Source organism: Amblyomma maculatum, chromosome 4, assembly GCF_055883805.1.
Source record: "Amblyomma maculatum isolate TAMU_Amacu chromosome 4, ASM5588380v1, whole genome shotgun sequence".
Classification (NCBI taxonomy): Eukaryota; Metazoa; Arthropoda; class Arachnida; order Ixodida; family Ixodidae; genus Amblyomma; species Amblyomma maculatum.
Genome location: NC_139347.1, coordinates 76,242,448 through 76,259,992, shown reverse-complemented (window position 1 = coordinate 76,259,992; position 17,545 = coordinate 76,242,448). Strand labels below are relative to the sequence as shown.

The 17,545-nt window shown below is 47.6% G+C and overlaps 1 protein-coding gene across 1 annotated transcript in view; it reads right to left on the bottom strand.

Moving 5' to 3' along the window:
• Nucleotides 1-386: 386 nt before the first annotated feature.
• The window catches only part of LOC146191463 (cytochrome P450 2J4-like), a 34,367-nt gene continuing 17,208 nt past the window's right edge, over nt 387-17,545 (bottom strand). The window contains exons 7-9 of the mRNA XM_084599954.1: nt 16,614-16,872; nt 5,365-5,555; nt 387-767 (exon numbers count right to left, since the gene is read on the bottom strand). Of these exons, the coding sequence (XP_084456080.1) occupies nt 589-767; nt 5,365-5,555; nt 16,614-16,872 (629 nt within the window). The 3' untranslated portion in view covers nt 387-588. The remainder of the gene's footprint in view (nt 768-5,364; nt 5,556-16,613; nt 16,873-17,545) is intronic.

Sequence of the window (17,545 nt, the reverse complement as noted above, 5' to 3'; positions counted from 1 at the left end):
CCGAGAGTGAAGTCTCTACTCTCTATGGAGCACTACCCATGAACCATCTCACTTCGGCCGCCCACCACAATTCACAATCTACCTCCCACCACCGCTAACCATCACTTTTCAGAAGTTAAAAGCAGCTACCTGTCAACGACCCGCCAAAACCCATCCTCTGGAATTATTCAAATAATCAACGAAAGTAAATGTAACTGCCAATGCGACTTTCTGGCATAAGGTTTCATGATCGTCCTGACTGCTTTTTGACCGCAGATCCTCGGTACAAGTAACTCATACCGGAAATTTGCTTATCTTAAATTGAAAATGTTTGCGCAATACTAATATAGCACTTTTCTTTAATAGACGACGCAAGTAAGATCAATATGATTTATTAAGTGCGAAAATTAAAAGGTGCAATGCAGTAAGTATATCTTACTCAGCGCATGCGTATGCGAACAGATGGCGGCAAAGTAGGATATCTTTATATCAAGTACAAGTAGTCAACCAAAGAAATCTGAACAAAGAGGGTGAAATTCGCTGCTCGTAAGGCGGGCAGACCTGTAAAATTATTGTTTATTAAATAGGTATCAGGGATAATGTGCTGCGTTATGGGCGAGGCAGAAAGCGCAGCCTGATGCCTGCCACTCGGCTGGGAAAGACGTCGACGCCTTCGATGTCCAGGGTGCTTCCGTCTTCGGGCAAAATGCGGAACTTCTGCAACAGTGACGTTACGAACAGGAACACCGTTGCTTGGGCCATGGGCTCGCCGGGACACATCCTCTTTCCTGCTCAGGAGATACGAAATAGCATCAATACGTGGCGGCCAGACAACAAAAGGATCAGCTTTCGATATAAGCAACACCTGAATCAGGTCAGAACAGTTCTTAACAGGGAAGCGGTTGCTAACAGGGAAGCGACTATTTCTTGATGCAGTTTCCAAACGTATTCTGTATTTTCAACGTCGTGTTCATTACATATTTCTCATGACATCTTCAAGCCCTACCTAATTTTGTTTCTTCGACTCTATTCTGTTGCCACAGAAGTGTCTTCAAAGCAAAAAAAACAAACAAACAAAAAAAAAAAAAAAACAAATACTGCATTCTCCGTAATCGAGGGTAGATAAGTAAGCATGAAATGGTTACGGGCATAGCAATTTGGAGCAACAATCTTGAAAGTGGCATTATTTATTTATTTATTCAAAATACCTTACAGGGCCCAGAAGGGCATTGAGTAAGGGGGGCAAAATTGCGAAGTACAATAGGAACAATACAACGCGCAGGACAAGAGAGAGTAAAAACAATTAAGATTATACAGGGTAAATATAATGACAAGAGATACATCACCGCGAGCAACCGTTTAGTAAAGGGTACATAACAAGTGGGAAGTTTGCATCGCTTGTGCTCAGTACACATATAAAGAATAAGCAGAAGCCATAACAAAAAATCGAATTGATGAAACAGCACGAGAAACCAAACCATTATATACTAGTAACTATGAGAAAAAGAACTTATAGGACAGTAAATCCTATAAAATGACACAAACTCAATGAAGAAAATGTTTGTGCAGCTGGTCTTGGAATGGTCTGTGATTGTTGATGGATGCGATACTGTCGGGAAGATCATTCCAAAGAACAATGGCACGTGGAAGGGCAGATGAATTGAAGGCTTGGGTTCTACCGTGTATGCGTTTGATACTGTACTGGTTATGTAGGCGGCGGGAAATGCGTGTAGGTTCTTCGATGGGCAAGGGAGATGGCCTGGTGCTGTGACGATATTTGTGAAGTAAGCATAAAAGAGTAATGAAGCGACTGTCAGGCATTCTCGCAGCGATTATGTCAGTCGTTCTCGCAGGATTTTCTTGTTGAAGCAGTGCGGTCTGTGGCGGCCTTTCTCCTTCTTGAGTGGCCGCATCATCATGGCTTTCTCAGCATGGACGAGAAGTATCTTGCCGAAATACGCTTCATTCCTCTCCTTTCACCAGGCTTCATTGCTCGGCAAAACGTTCGGTGCCCCCATGAAGGAAAATCGAGGCCCGGATGTTGCTGTCCTTTCTTTCGAGAACCGCTCATGGTTGCCGTCAAAGGGAGCTAAAAGCTTTTCATGCTTTGCAAAAACTTTGGTTATTTAAAATCATTAGCTACTGCACCACACTATAACTACATCATATCAACTGTTTTCCAGAACAGGCTTGAGTATCAGCACCATAATAGCTCGCACATGACCAAGCCGAGATAGAAACATTGAGAGCACTATAGAGGCCCACAAGTCATGACTGACTCATAACTTGTATGACAACACAAGCCATTAACCAGTCCTTATAGCCCCGACTTTTAGACCTTGACTGATCATGCCTTAAACTGCAATGACTCACACGACCATGATAATGACATGACATACTGTGGAACCGTTTTTGTACCACTAGTCATACACGTTCGCACTACTAATTCCACCATTTGATGACTTCATATCATGCGTTACATATTGCTTCCACATTTTGCTTCCACTTTTTGCGAAACACAGATTTGATCTGTCACTTAAATATCTACCAGCCATCAATCGTCTTCTTATAGCATTTTTTGGGCAGTTCATATTGTTACGAAGCGGCAAGCCGATGAAGACAGGAGACAGAACATGACCGATGACGATGGTAGATGACGTTTAATGAATGTTCGCGGGCCTAGCGCGAGCGCTCCTGCCCGCGCCACTGCCCGCTTCTTCTTCCTTGTCGTCCGTAACATGACCCGGGGCCACCTAGCGATCGTCCCGATCGTCGACGAGGAAGTTTAGCGATGTTAATGATTTTATGGCATGATGATGGGTGTGTCTGGATGCTTGAAGAAGAGGAGGAAGAAGGAAGAATAGAACGGCTTGCCGGTACGACGTCTGATGCGTGGGTGATCCGCCGCCCTTGGAGCTGTCAACCATCCGTCACCAGAGTCCATGGGACCGATGGCTCGAGGTCACGTCGGGCAGCTTGGGCGGGGGTTGCGTATTCGTGTCCATCGGTTCCTTCTGGTCATTCGGGTCTTTCGGGTCCTTCGTCTCGGTTCTGATTGGTATGTCTGTTCTCCTCGTCTTCAGGTCCGGGCTGGGGGCTGGGCTGTGGTAGTTGTTCAGGTCTGGGCTTGAAGGGCTGGGGCGAAGCTGCTCGGCGATGTCCCTGAGCCCTCGGTGATGGTCCCGGCTTGAAGATGGCGTCGATGCTCCAAGGCGAGGATGGGAATGCCGTACCCCGCATCTCCAACCAAATGTTACGAAGCGGCAAGCCGATGAAGACAGGAGACAGAACATGACCGATGACGATGGTAGATGACGTTTAATGAATGTTCGCGGGCCTAGCGCGAGCGCTCCTGCCCGCGCCAGTGCCCGCTTCTTCTTCCTTGTCGTCCGTAACAATATTGTTCCATAATCTTGGTATGTGTTTTAATTTTTTCGTCTGCAGTGAGAGTATTAGAAGCCGCCATTATGCTGGTCCTCACTCTATTTCTAATACTACGCTGTCAACTTGTATTGTACGTTGTTCTAACTGTCTGAATACTCTTTTTAGCCTGACAGTATGTGTTTGAATCAGCGATGCTCTGTGTAAGCCCTCACAGCCGCGTCCAGAAAGATAGAAAAGGAGCAGAGAACAGGCACGTAGGTCGACCAAAAAGTGTTCCCGGGTCACTACTGTGCTTCGGAGAGAGTGGAATGCCAAATGTGAAGAGAGAAAATTATAGGGATGGAGTAAATCTGCTGCATTTAACGACGTGTATGCTACCAATTCAGAATCATCTGTCACGCGCGTACGAAGCCCTCAAGATACGGAGCTGTTCAGAAGTATCCAGATGACAGGGTCTGCTTCTGTGCAGTGTATGGTTGGTTTCAAATCATTTAATATAGGCTTTCTTTTTTGTAGCGAAAGCTACAATGCGGTAGGCTTGCAAGACCTCGGGTGGCTGTAGCTACGCCGTGAAAAGGCGTTGCTACGGTTTCCTCGTAAAAAACATCAGCCTGCCATGACATTTGAATTCACGTTACCCTTATGCCACGGGCAGGAGCTGCCAACTCGGGTCGCTCCTTTCATATGGGAGGGTGATATCAGAATCAGCCTGCCAGAACCGTTTGCATTCTCGTTACCCCTACGACAGGCAGGCACACATACGGCTTGGTTGAAGCGTGACTTATATGTGGGCTGGTAGCTTATGCTCTCACGTCATTCCCTTAAAGGATGAGTTCAAGTGTCCCCAATAATGTAGCATCTTACACTGATTGGGTGTGATAGGGGAATAATGTAGCAGCCAAAAGAAGCTTCCGCCGTTGCTTTCGCAGTTCAACTATGGTTCACCAGAGCTAAACCACAACTAATTTTTTTTTTTTTCACTCATGAAACGTCAGTGCGGTTCATTGTGCATCGTGGATTGCATATCAAGCCGGGCATTATTTGCGCCGTAAAGCGCAGTGAAAAAATGATTAAGTAAAATAATTATTCGTTTTTTTTTAAATTTTTCGTTCTAAGAAATTATATTCCGAATTGAAGGCCTTGAAAATTTATCGTGAGTAGTATAGAATTTCTTCATAGGCAGTATAGTTTGAACTATTCAACGTGTTCAACGTAAAAAAAAAAAAAAAAAATACGAACCGTCTTTCCACCGGTCGGCCTCGCTCCGCAACTGCCAGCCCCGACACCAACTCCATTACTGATTTATTTATAGGAAGGGAGAGGCGCGGTAACTGTCTCAATTGTTTTCTGTGGACACCGCAACCGCGCCGTAAGGGAAGGGAGGAAGGTGGGAGTGAAAGTGGAAAGAAAGAAAGAAAGAGGAGTCGTAGTGGAGGGCTACGGAGTAATTTCGACCACCTGGGGATCTTTAACGTGCGCTGACATCGCACAGCACACGGACGCCTCTTCGTTTCGCCTCCATCGAAACGCAGCCGCCGAGGTCGGGTTCGAACCCGGGTGCTCCGGCACTGTAGTCGGGCGTCTTACCACTGCACCACCCCGGCGGGGCCACCAACTCCATTAGATGGTTAGCATACGATAGTTCGGGGAGAGAGACTTGCCTACTATATTCGCCACGTCATGTTAAGTGGCACATGTAAGATGTCGCAACCTAGCAGTATTACGCCTGTTCTCCTAAACTGGTATTCAGTGCTTGTCTGATTTTTCTCAATCTGCGTGGACACTCGCAACACATAAAGCGTGACACAAACCAAACATACGGCGTCGCATAGTTCTGATTGTGAAAACTTCGTTGGTGCCTTTCCGTCGCCTAAGCGTGTGTCTGTAATTCTTCGCAAGGACTGTATTCGTAGATGGTTGACTTTGCCACGCGCGACTGTGGGAAGGGGGAGTCGGTCTCCCAGATTACATGAGCCCAAAAGTGACTGCCATCCAACGTACCGACGCCGAATGGGAAGATACTCGCAGGACGCACCGCTGGGGCCGAGCCGTCCGCTTTCAAGAACCTGGAGGGGTCAAACGTCTCGGGCTGTTTCCAGCGATCAGGGTCCATGTGGGCCGCCCACATGTTCGCCATCACCACGGTACCCTTGGGCACGAAGTGGTCGTCCACGTAAACGTCCTCGGCTGTCCTGTACGGCGGCAGAAGGCACGGTCAGCGCGCTGCCGTGGTCTGAATGAAAACTGGATAGCATCTTTTCAAATTGCTAGTTTTGTTAGCGCAAGCCACCTCTCAATAAGCCAGTCGGTACCACAGCTCAACGTGCGGCAAATAAGCAGTGTCTTTTCACATGTTTGGAGTGACGCAGCATCCACACACGCTTGTCGCAAAATGCTGGCGCTTTCGCAGACATTTCTTTTTGTTTACAAATACTGGGTATACGAGGCTACAACTGTCTGCGCCGCTGCTTCCACGGTGTTGTACACGAGAATGAAAGGAGTGGAGTCGTGCTAAAAACCGGGTCATCACTCACCCATGCCGCTGGAAGATCCGTGGCGCCGTTGGCTAACGCGATACATGAACACAATAAAACACGAACCTTCGGCCGAACGCTCACCGCACCACTACCCAGCATATATGGACTACGGCGAAGCCTGCCTTCTGCGATCAGAGCGAGCACCGTTTCGAACTGCGAGTTCGATAAATACGTTTCACGGTGAACCGCGTTCGATATATAGAATAGACATTTGCACGTGTTTGTTAAAAAAAAAGAGTTCTTAAGAGAAATTCAACGGAGAGGATAATTCGCAGCATCCGTGTTTGTTATATCGAAGTTTGACTGCTCAGACTAGCAACCCAGTATTGTTCTTGAGTCCACTGGTCACGGCCGTAAGGGTCACGTCCTACATTCGTGTTTCATTCCTTGTCGGCGGCTGAGAGTCGAAAATCAAAGATTACACGGCTTTACCGCGGTGGCGCAGTGGTTACGACGCGGCGATAGTCGGCGGTGAAGGCCTAGAAGGTACTAGTTTATTTCTTGAGAACCATGGGCCTGCAGATAGGCTGTGCTTTACTGATTTACTGACTATGCTATACTGATTTGATACTCATGTAAAACCCGTTTATCCTTCATTTTTGTATCCACTAACCCCCTTCCCCCAGTGCAGGGTAGCAAATCGGTTTCTTCTTCCGGTTAACCTCCCTACCTTTCCTCCTCCTCCTCCTCCTCCTCCTCCTCCTCCTCCTCCTCCTCTGCAGCAGGATAGCTTTGGTGGAATTGTATATGTCCTTATGCCTGAGGCATGAATGTCCCGAGATGGCGAGTGTTTTTGTCGACAGTGCTATCTAGGCTAGGTGAGACGAGGCAACACAACACAAAACGAGCCCGCCATTCACCTAATCTGCAAAGCCTCTAGTCTCGCGTTTAGCCTGAGACTTTGCAGGTTAGGTGGATGGAGGGTTCGCTTTCTTTTACCTCGCCTTTTTTCTGGGGCTAGATAGCTCCTTCCACAATAATACCCGACATCTCGGCTCATTCGTGCCGCAGGCGTGAAGACATATATTGTTCCACCAAACTATCGTACTGCGAAGCGTTTTGCTTATGATACAGTACGTAAGTGCACTTGAGGAAAATCGTCTTCAAAAATATATTATTTTTAATTTTTGTCATAACCGATATATGAAAGAATGAAATTAAGAGGTGGATTAAATATGCACCACAAAAAAAAAAAAAAAAAGATTGAATGAAGGAGTAAAGGCTAAACTTTCACTTGCGTTTTCCCATAAAATGGTGTCGTGACGCTGGGGCTACGTCGACCCGGCCTTCACTTGGTAGCGTGCAGAGACTCGGGGTTGAAGAAGGACTGAATCTTCTAAGTTGGTGAAATATGTACAAGCAGGTTTAATGGCACTTTGAGAAAACTTATTTACAATATTTACACGAAAAAGAAGGGTACATCAGCAAAATGGCAAGCGTTAAGAGTTCATAGCGAGAAGCGACTGGATGAGCCGTTTACCCAGGGCTCAGAGCGACATTTCGTGCTCTGCAGCGTCCTTAAAAACCCCCTATGTCCAGCCCCTCTCTGAAGATGCTGACCAACCAAATCCAGGGCACGCCCCTCAGGTATCGGCATCCAATCGAACACATCACTGCACTGATGGTCTGAAGCACTGACTGGTCCGGCATTCATTCGTTGGGCGTGATCACTTGTTGGCGGGAAAAGCTTGGGAACGGCGAGGAGAGGAGGTACATTTCTATTCTTCAGCAAAGAAACCACAAGCTGGTTCTGACAAGGGGTTTTACTTCTCAGAAACCCGAGTGCACGTGGCGCCGCATAGGGCTCCCAACATGGTCCCTTTTCGACAATTGCAAATCTTTCCTGCATTCCCGGGAAATCACTTAATGGCCGTATGAGTCATGCTCCTTTCTTGTCCTGCACGTCAGCGGACATGTCACTCTGTCGTCTCCTTTGGATAGGAGGCATTCATCACTGGAGGATAGCACTTCTCGACTGGAAGGGTGAACAAAAGAAAGAAAGCACTTCCTGCTATTTCCCGCAGGGGGACGTTTCTTTGTGTTTTTCCAGACGTTCTCTTGACAGGGTCAATTTGGCATTTGCAGGTTGTCCACAAAGCAAAACATGCTTACAAAACAGGATTCCTGGACACAGGCTCACTTAGAGCCATTGGTCCATCACCACATATTCACAAAACTTATCCATGCCCACAGGCGAACAATAGAGCGCGCAAATGCGGATGCTTGGTCGTAACAGCCTCCTCCCCCGCCAGAAGAGACTCGGAGGGCAGCAGCCGCAGCTGCTGCATGAAGAGACGACTTAATGGCCTGCACGTGAATGCTTGAAGCTCGCTGTTGCTTGTCGCGTTGTCTTGATTGTTGTAGGCCAATTTGTTCGAGCTGTCTGAAACTCAACCACATGTCTAAACAAGCACTCGGCTCCCGTCTGAAGAGACCAGGTTAAAAGAAAACTGCCATTGTTGTTCGAGAAAAGCCCACTCTCAAGACGTTCAGGACCCACGTATGCCTCGAAAACCAAACGTGCTGCTTTACATAGTCACATATATTCAAGCGCACGAAAAAAAAAAAAAAAAAAAAAAAAAAAAAAAAAAAAAAAAAAAAAAAGAAAAGAAAAAAAAACCTGATTATCACTTTGGATACATGGTGAGGAACATCTCGGACCGCTTAGAAAGAGCGGCTAAGCGCGTCCGCATTCCCATTTAACTCCCCTTTTTGTATCTTATTTCAAAATTGTACTGCTGTAAAATCAAGCTCCACCTAAGAAGGCGACTGTTCTTCGATGTCGCAGTTTGCAGCCAAGCCAGGGGACAATGGTCCGTCTCTACGGTGAATTTGGCCCCTCCAAGATAGCACTGCAATTTTTGAATGGCCCATACAATGCAAGCGCATTCCTTCTCTGACGCGCAATAAGCCCTCTCTCTAGAACTCAGTTTTCTGCTCAAGTAGAGCACGGGGTGCTCATTACCGTCGTCATCTCTCTGGCAGAGAACAGCACCTAACCCTCGATCACTGGCATCACACTGGACCGTGAATTCTCGGCCATAGTCTGGAGCTCGCAATACCGGACGGCTAATCAGCACAGCCTTCAGGTTTACGAAGGAGGCTTCCTTTTGTTCGTCCCAGACTACATTTGTCGGTTCTGTCTTGCGGAGAGCGTCGGTCAGAGGGCTAGCCAAAGCTGAATAGTTAGGGATGTAGTGATTGTAGTACCCAGTCAGACCCAGGAATGCTCGAATTTCCGTCTTCGTGCTCGGCCGCGGGTAGTCTGCTACCGCAGAAATCTTAATCTCGCTGGGTTTCCTGAAACCTTGACCTACATTGTGACCCAAGTAGTCCACGGTCGCCCTTGCCAGGCAACATTTCTCGGCCTTTACGGTTAGTCCAGCTTGACGCAAAAGGCTCAGTACAGCTCTTAGATGTACCATATGGTCCGCCCATGAGTCGGAAAAAACCGCAATGTCGTCTAAATAAGGCACCGCGAATGTTTCACACCCCTTTAAAACCCTATCCATGAGTCGGGAAAAACAAAATGGAGCATTTTTGAGCCCGAAACTCATCATTGTTGGCTGGTAGCTGCCCGTCGGAGTGACGAAAGCCGCGTATCTGCTGGCGCGTTCAGTGAGCGGTACTTGCCAGTATCCTCGAGTAAGGTCCAGCGTAGTCACATATGCCGCTCTACTGACCTGTTCTACTCTCTCCTCAATATTCGGAATAGGATACACTTGATCCCTGGTGAGAGAATTTAGCTTTCGGTAGTCTACCACAGGCCTAGGGTCTTTACCTGGAGCTTCTACTAAGATCATAGGCGAAGCATAATCGCTTTCCGAGGGTTTTATTACTCCCAATTCCAGCATGCGAGTTACTTCCCTATCCAGAATTTCTCTTTGCCTTGGAGAAAATCGGTAGCACCTTGATCGCACTGGCACGTCTGAAGTCAGCTCAATATCGTGCTCAGTCAAATCAGTTCTGCCTGGCCTGTCCACGAAGCAGGCCTCAAACTCTGTTATTATCTCGCCCAGATCGGACAGCTGGGATTTCTTTAGTTCTCCTCTCTGCTCCGTCTTGTTGAGAAGCTCCTGAGCGTTGCTTCCTTTTCCGCTGAGGCAAATCAAGTTGTCCCCCATCTCCTCGGGAAGGTTTAACGTTAGATTTACCACGGCTTCCCTCTGCACATAAGGCTTCATAAGATTGCAATGATAAATGCGCACTTCTTTACGCCTACCGGGAATTTTCACTGCGTAGTTAGTGTTAGAAAGCTTTGCAACGACTTCAGCCGGTCCTTCCCACTGTACTTCGAGCTTATTCTGCCTTGAACTTCTCAGCAACATCACCTGGTCCCCGATACAAAACGTCCTTTGACGGGCTGACTTATCATAGTACACCTTGGAACGAGCCTGGGCTGACTTCATGCTGGCCTCAACGAGTTCCTTAGTGTTATGTAAGCGATTCAAGAGGTTCAGAATGAATTCTACTACTGTTGGGTCTTCTCCGCGCCGCTCCCAGGCTTCGCGCACCATTCGCAAAGGTGAGCGCAGTGACCTTCCGTACACCAACTCGGCTGGGCTAAATCCAGTGGATTCGTGCGGCACTGACCGCAAAGCGAAAAGCGCTGCAGGCAGGCAGGTATCCCATTCGCGCTTGTTTTCATAGCACAGTCCCCTCAGGACTCGTTTGAGAACAGAGTGCCATCTTTCTACGCTGTTGCTCTGCGGATGATGGATCGAGCTATGCACTACCTTAATGCCGCATCGCTCGAGAAATGAGGTGGTGAGGACACTCGTGAAAACGCTACCCTGATCACTTTGGACCTCGGAAGGGAATCCAACTCGTGCAAACACTGACAGCAGCGAATCCACTACACTCTCGGACGTCACCTCGCGCAGCGGAACAGCCTCTGGAAACTTTGTGGCTGGGCATAACATAGTGAGGATATAACGGTACCCTGACTCTGTCACAGGAAGTGGCCCAACTACATCTATTACTAACCGGTGAAACGGCTCGGTAATGATTGGTACTAACACCATCGGCGCTTTCCACTTATCTTGCGCCTTTCCAACCCGCTGGCACGTGTCGCATGACCGTACAAAATTTTCCGTGTCCTTAAAACATCCAGGCCAATAGTATTCTTGCAACAGCCTCTGCTTTGTTTTCTTTATTCCAAGGTGACATGACCACGAGCTGCCATGGGAAAGTCGCAGTAAGTCTCCGCGGTACTTTTGGGGAACAACTAATTGGTCCCGCTCTACTCCGCGCTTATCCTTGAATAAGCGATACAGCACTCCCTTTCTCATCTCGAAAGAAATATTGTTTGCTGTCTTAGTGGCGCGGTGGCGCTCCCTTATCTCCTGTATCTTGGGATCATTGGCTTGCTCTATAGCTAAGTCCTCTCGGGTTCCACTTAAAAGTCTCGTGAGATTACTAGACACTGGCGGCAAGAGGTTACTCTCAAGAACGTCCTCATTCCGCGTCTCATCAAGCTCACTTTCAAGTTGACATATCTGAGATGCATCGCTCTCAAAGTTTTCTGACCTGCTATCTTCCACATCGACCACTGTTTTAACTGCCGTTTCTTCCGCTGTGGAATTTTCTGGTATGAGCAGTGTAGCTAGTTCTCGCGCCCTTGAACGTGTTAAGGCTTGCACAACTCTGTCTCCGAACAGGATGCCCCTCTTTCGCAGTAGCATGTCCGATTTGTTGGAGAACAAATACGGATAGCACTTAGGAAGCTTTCCTGAAACGGCAGCCTCGGTTGTTAATTCGCCGAAAGGGCCCTCGATGACCACGTTCGCGATCGGCAAGCACACACTCTGTTCCTCAACTACCTGTCGGATCCATGCACACTGTCCTGTATAGTCGGAAGGCGATACATACGCCGGATGGACAACATCCATCGTTGCGGCCGAATCGCGCAGTACCTTGCAAGGCTTCCCGTTGACTACTAGGTCATGCAGGTAGGGTTCTAAAAGCTGCATATTTTCATCGCAGTCCCTGACATACGAGAAAGCAATCTTTTCTTTCCGGCAGTTGACGGCAATGTGACCCTGCTCATTACACCTAAAGCATGTGAGCGGCTTCCTAGCCTCAAGCTTATTCTTTGTGTTCTGCACGTTGGTCACTTCCCCACTTTTCTCACTGCCGTCCTTTCTAGGGAATTTGCCTGAAGAAACCTTCATTTCTTCGTTTCCAACTCTAGCAAAGTGCCTTTCCTGACGGTTTTTCACACTGAACTTGGGATTGCGGGGCCTATCCACTGCTGGGTTGCTGAATTGTCGGCGCGAAGCATACTCCTCAATAAGTTCGGCAGCTTCAGTTGCCGACTTAATTTCGCCTCTGTCCTGTAACCAATTTCTTTCTTTTTCTGGGAGGCAGTTATAAAACTGCTCCAAAAGAATTCGCTCGACTACAGCGTCCCTATCACTGTAGGAATCTGTGCTCTTTAGCCACTCGCCCAAATTTACTCTTAAATTGTACAGGAATTCAGGGTAACTCTCGTCCCTGGACTTAGTAGCGTTCCGAAAACGTTGTCTGAACGCCTCGGCGCTAAGCCTATACTTTCTCAGAAGGCAAGCTTTGACCTTCTCGTAGTTGTCCGCGTCCTCCTTGCTTAGCCGCGCGACAACCTCCGCTGCCTCGCTGGGCAGAACCGTCAATAATCTCTGAGACCAAGTGTCTCGCTGGAAGGACAGTTTTTCGCAGGTTCGCTCAAAGTTAGCCAGATACAGACCGATATCCCCTGATATCACATATGGCTGCATGTACTTTGACATCTTGAAATCTGCCTCCTTGTTGAGACGAGGTACCGCTAGCTGGGGACAATCGCCCGACCTCTTGCTCAACTCTAGTTCTAATTTCCGGAGCTCAATTTCTTGGTCCAGCTTTTTTGCTTCTCTTTCAAGCTTCTCACGTTCGTGCTCCCTTTCCTCTTTTTCCCTCTCAAGTTCACGCTCTCTTTCCTCTTTTTCCCTCTGACGTTCGCGCTCCCTTTCCTCTTTTTCCCTCTGACGTTCGCGCTCCCTTTCCTCTTTCTGCTGTCTGAGCTGTTCCTTTTTTTGCCCGATGAGGTTCCATGCTTCACTGAGCTCCTCATCATCGGTTCCCAGATCAGTGATTGCCTTTATAATCAAGGGTTTTCGTGCCAAACCACTTGTATTAATTCCCAATTCCTCACACAATAGCAACAGTTCCGGTTTCTGCAGCTTTTGTAGGTCCATGATCGCTCCGAGTGTCGGCTACTTCCAAAACAACAGTGCAAACTACCAAACCTAAAGGCGTTTCAACACTTTTTACCAGTTCTTAAAATCTAACCCTGTTCTAGAACCTGGTCCACATCAGAAGAAAAGCCAAGCACTCACCCACACATGCGATCGATGTTCCGAGCTGCCCTCTTGGCCGATTGTTGCTCCTGCTTGTTGCTTGAGATGCCACCTCCGATCACAAGGTGTTGTGGCTTGTAGCTTCAGATCCACCTCCAATCACCAGATGTTGTGCTTGTAGATTCAGATCCCACCGCTGATCACCAGTCGTTGTGCTTGTAGATTCAGATCCCACCGCTGATCACCAGTTGTCGTGACGCTGGGGCTACGTCGACCCGGCCTTCACTTGGTAGCGTGCAGAGACTCGGGGTTGAAGAAGGACTGAATCTTCTAAGTTGGTGAAATATGTACAAGCAGGTTTAATGGCACTTTGAGAAAACTTATTTACAATATTTACACGAAAAAGAAGGGTACATCAGCAAAATGGCAAGCGTTAAGAGTTCATAGCGAGAAGCGACTGGATGAGCCGTTTACCCAGGGCTCAGAGCGACATTTCGTGCTCTGCAGCGTCCTTAAAAACCCCCTATGTCCAGCCCCTCTCTGAAGATGCTGACCAACCAAATCCAGGGCACGCCCCTCAGGTATCGGCATCCAATCGAACACATCACTGCACTGATGGTCTGAAGCACTGACTGGTCCGGCATTCATTCGTTGGGCGTGATCACTTGTTGGCGGGAAAAGCTTGGGAACGGCGAGGAGAGGAGGTACATTTCTCTTCTTCAGCAAAGAAACCACAAGCTGGTTCTGACAAGGGGTTTTACTTCTCAGAAACCCGAGTGCACGTGGCGCCGCATAGGGCTCCCAACATGGTCCCTTTTCGACAATTGCAAATCTTTCCTGCATTCCCGGGAAATCACTTAATGGCCGTATGAGTCATGCTCCTTTCTTGTCCTGCACGTCAGCGGACATGTCACTCTGTCGTCTCCTTTGGATAGGAGGCATTCATCACTGGAGGATAGCACTTCTCGACTGGAAGGGTGAACAAAAGAAAGAAAGCACTTCCTGCTATTTCCCGCAGGGGGACGTTTCTTTGTGTTTTTCCAGACGTTCTCTTGACAGGGTCAATTTGGCATTTGCAGGTTGTCCACAAAGCAAAACATGCTTACAAAACAGGATTCCTGGACACAGGCTCACTTAGAGCCATTGGTCCATCACCACATATTCACAAAACTTATCCATGCCCACAGGCGAACAATAGAGCGCGCAAATGCGGATGCTTGGTCGTAACAATGGCAAGGAATCGCGAATCTATTCCATATTAAGCTGCCATCAACACTGCCAACAAGCAGAAAACGACTTTGTAAGCACTGAGATTGTTTCTGACTTTGCATGAGGTAAAATGTAAGTAAATTCAGCAAATAATGAATCGAATTTCTGAGGCCTACTCCTTAAGGAGAAAGCCTAAGCAATTCCATAGAATGAAGCCATGCGCTCAGTTTTATATTTATTTTTATATTTTATTTTACATAATGCAATAATTTTAGAGCCGGATATTTATGAATAACTGAGTATTCTTTTTAGGTGGTTTAAATGAAAATAGCAGATGGTGATGTTTTTCCGTCTCGAATCAAAGATGTTCAATTTTTATATTTTTAAATTTTGGCCAATTTCGAAGTAATATAGAGAACGAACAGACAATTCCAGAGCTACAATATTTTCAGCAATAAAGAACAAATCCTGCATAATACTGAAAAAAAAAAAAAAAAGGTTCAATGCCATCAACTTATCTGATGGTGCCAGAATGCAGGGGTAAATATTGATAATTTTCAGTACAAGCTCTCAGTTCTATATTAAATTTTATAATTTTAAACAATATAATTCAACAACTTTTTAGTGATTCTGAGGTATTTAGGGTTCTTCAGGGCGAGAACACCCCTCATGACCTATGGGAGGTGACCCCACATCCGGTCCTCCCTTACAGGTGATGTGCTAAGCCCTGGGGGGCCAGCCTTTTAGCGGTACTGGTGGCGATGTGTCGCTGATATTTTAATTGTGAGCTCGACCTCAGCTGTTCCCACTCTGAGATGAAGGGAAGGGGGGGGGGGGGATGATGATGAATAAGTGGATCAGGTGAGTAATAAATCCAAGAGAACGGGCGGTTTGCCGCGTAGTCGGCAAGAGGCGGAGAAAAGTTTGGGGAAATGTCCATGCATGACTATTGGGTATGAAAGTGTATGAGTTTGAAGCATTCGCCAGAAAGTTGATTGCGTGTTGCATAGCATTGGGTGAGAAGATGCGTATATCTGCATATTGGAGCGATAGTGTTGAAGAATGCCTCTGAAGTTTACCCGGCACTCTCCATGGACAAAAGTGGAGCGGCGCCACCGTTTTGTTTGACAAAATAATAGCTAAACCGCGCTGTAAGGAAGAAGAGGAGGGCTAGGGTGTAAGAAGAAGAGATGCCGTAGTGGATTCGACCATCTGGGGATCTTTAACGTGCACTGACACCGCACATGCACACGAACTGCAATGCGATTCTCAATCTAAACTCTGCCACCGCTTTCAGATTTACTACGGTGATCACAAGACTGTGTTTATAACCTTTACAGCGTGAAATGAATAATTAAAATAATATTTGAAACTAGCATTACCTTTATACCAACCAGGTTATCGCTCAACGTTCGGTTCAGAAGCTGGTTTGGTTTGTGGGGTTTAACGTCCCAAAGCGACTCAGGCTATGAGAGACGCCGTAGTGGAGGGCTCCGGAAATTTTGTCCATCTGGGGTTCTTTAACGTGCACTGATACCGCACAGCACGCAGGGTGCCCTGCTTCTTGCCTCCATCGAAAAGCGGCCGCCGCGGCTGGGATAGAAGCGTTGGGCCTTAGTTTTGTTGTACATCTCGCATCCTGCAAGTGTTTGGAATTGATATAGCAGACATCTTTTCTTTAGGATAGCGGATGCGTGCTATAATTTTCATAAGCGCTGAGTGTGCAACGGCGTATTTCCCACTGGACTGTTGCTACGTGGCGCAAGCACAGATTAAGAGCAGCGGGACCTTATTACGCCGCTTCGACAATAACCTGGAGAAGAGTTTATGAGTGTGCTTTTATGAGTGTGCACAACGGACAGTGTAAGTCGAGTTCACTCTGAATATGTTCAGAGGCCTTCTGGAAAAGCACGTCTCTCACCGCAGGTGCGCCGTACACCATTGTGATCGGAATACATCTACCCTAGCGAAAACTATAACTCTACACGCGATGTAACAGATGCTTGATTTGGGCTAGTTGGTAGCAGTTTCTTGAAAACATAGCGCAAATAAAGACAAGGACGACAGAGATACATCTGTCTACATCTCTGTTGTCCTTGTCTTTATCTGCGCTATGTTTTCAAGAATCTACGAACTATTTCAGGAGGGGCGCGAAGAAAAAAAAAAAAAAAACTCGCAATAGAGTGCGTACTCCCTGGGCAGGCCAAGAGGTGTGACCATCTTCCAGCGGTACATTTCCCAGACGGTGGCCATCATGAGGGGCATGCTGGCGCGGTCCTGCCAGGATGGTGGGCGCTCCCGACCCACGGCGGCGTCAAGCTCTCGCTGCAGCTGCGCCTGCAGTCCATCAGGGTGAGCTGCCAGGTGGAGCAGGTGCCAGTGGAGGGTCATCGTGGTGGTCACCGTGCCGGCCACGACCATGTCGGAGGCGTTGCCCACCAGGTGGGACACTGCAAGCGTACGCCTTGGCGTTATAACGCGGAAAACAGATTTATCAAATCTCCCAGATTAGCGAACGGACACGCGGCTCAAGTTGGCAAATATATGCGCTCGCAAGTTTACTTGCCCTATTATGGAGCTTTTATTTGTCGGAGTCCGTGGGATGTTCTGTCGTTTGAAATTATGGCGGACACTTAAGCTCCGCTTTAAGGGTATGAAGCGATAGCGTAGGCTACTAGCTCACATATAAAGCCCCGCTTTAGCCAAGTTGTATGAACGTGCCTGACTCAGAATGCAAGGGTCCTGGCAGGCTGATTCTGATATCACCCTCCCATTTTGAAGGAGATGCCCAAGCCGGCAGTTCCTGTCTAACGTAAAGTCAGGCAAGCTTACGTCCAATCAGTGAGCGAATATTAGCTACCGCGCGACCAGCTACCACCTGACTGCGCCGTACTCGTGGTTTTTCCCTCACGATGCCGAAACCGGATTTTGTGGTGAACGGGGCTTTTAACGCCATAGCGTTCAAACGAGAAACATTGTGTGCCTGCCTTTGTGTACTATTGATTCGCAGTAGCTTCTAAGAATTGAAGTGCAACAACGACGAGACACAGGTAGAAGAGAAACAGGACAAGCGCTTCCTGTTCTCTCCCTCTATCTGCGTGTCGTTGTCGTTGCGCTTGAATT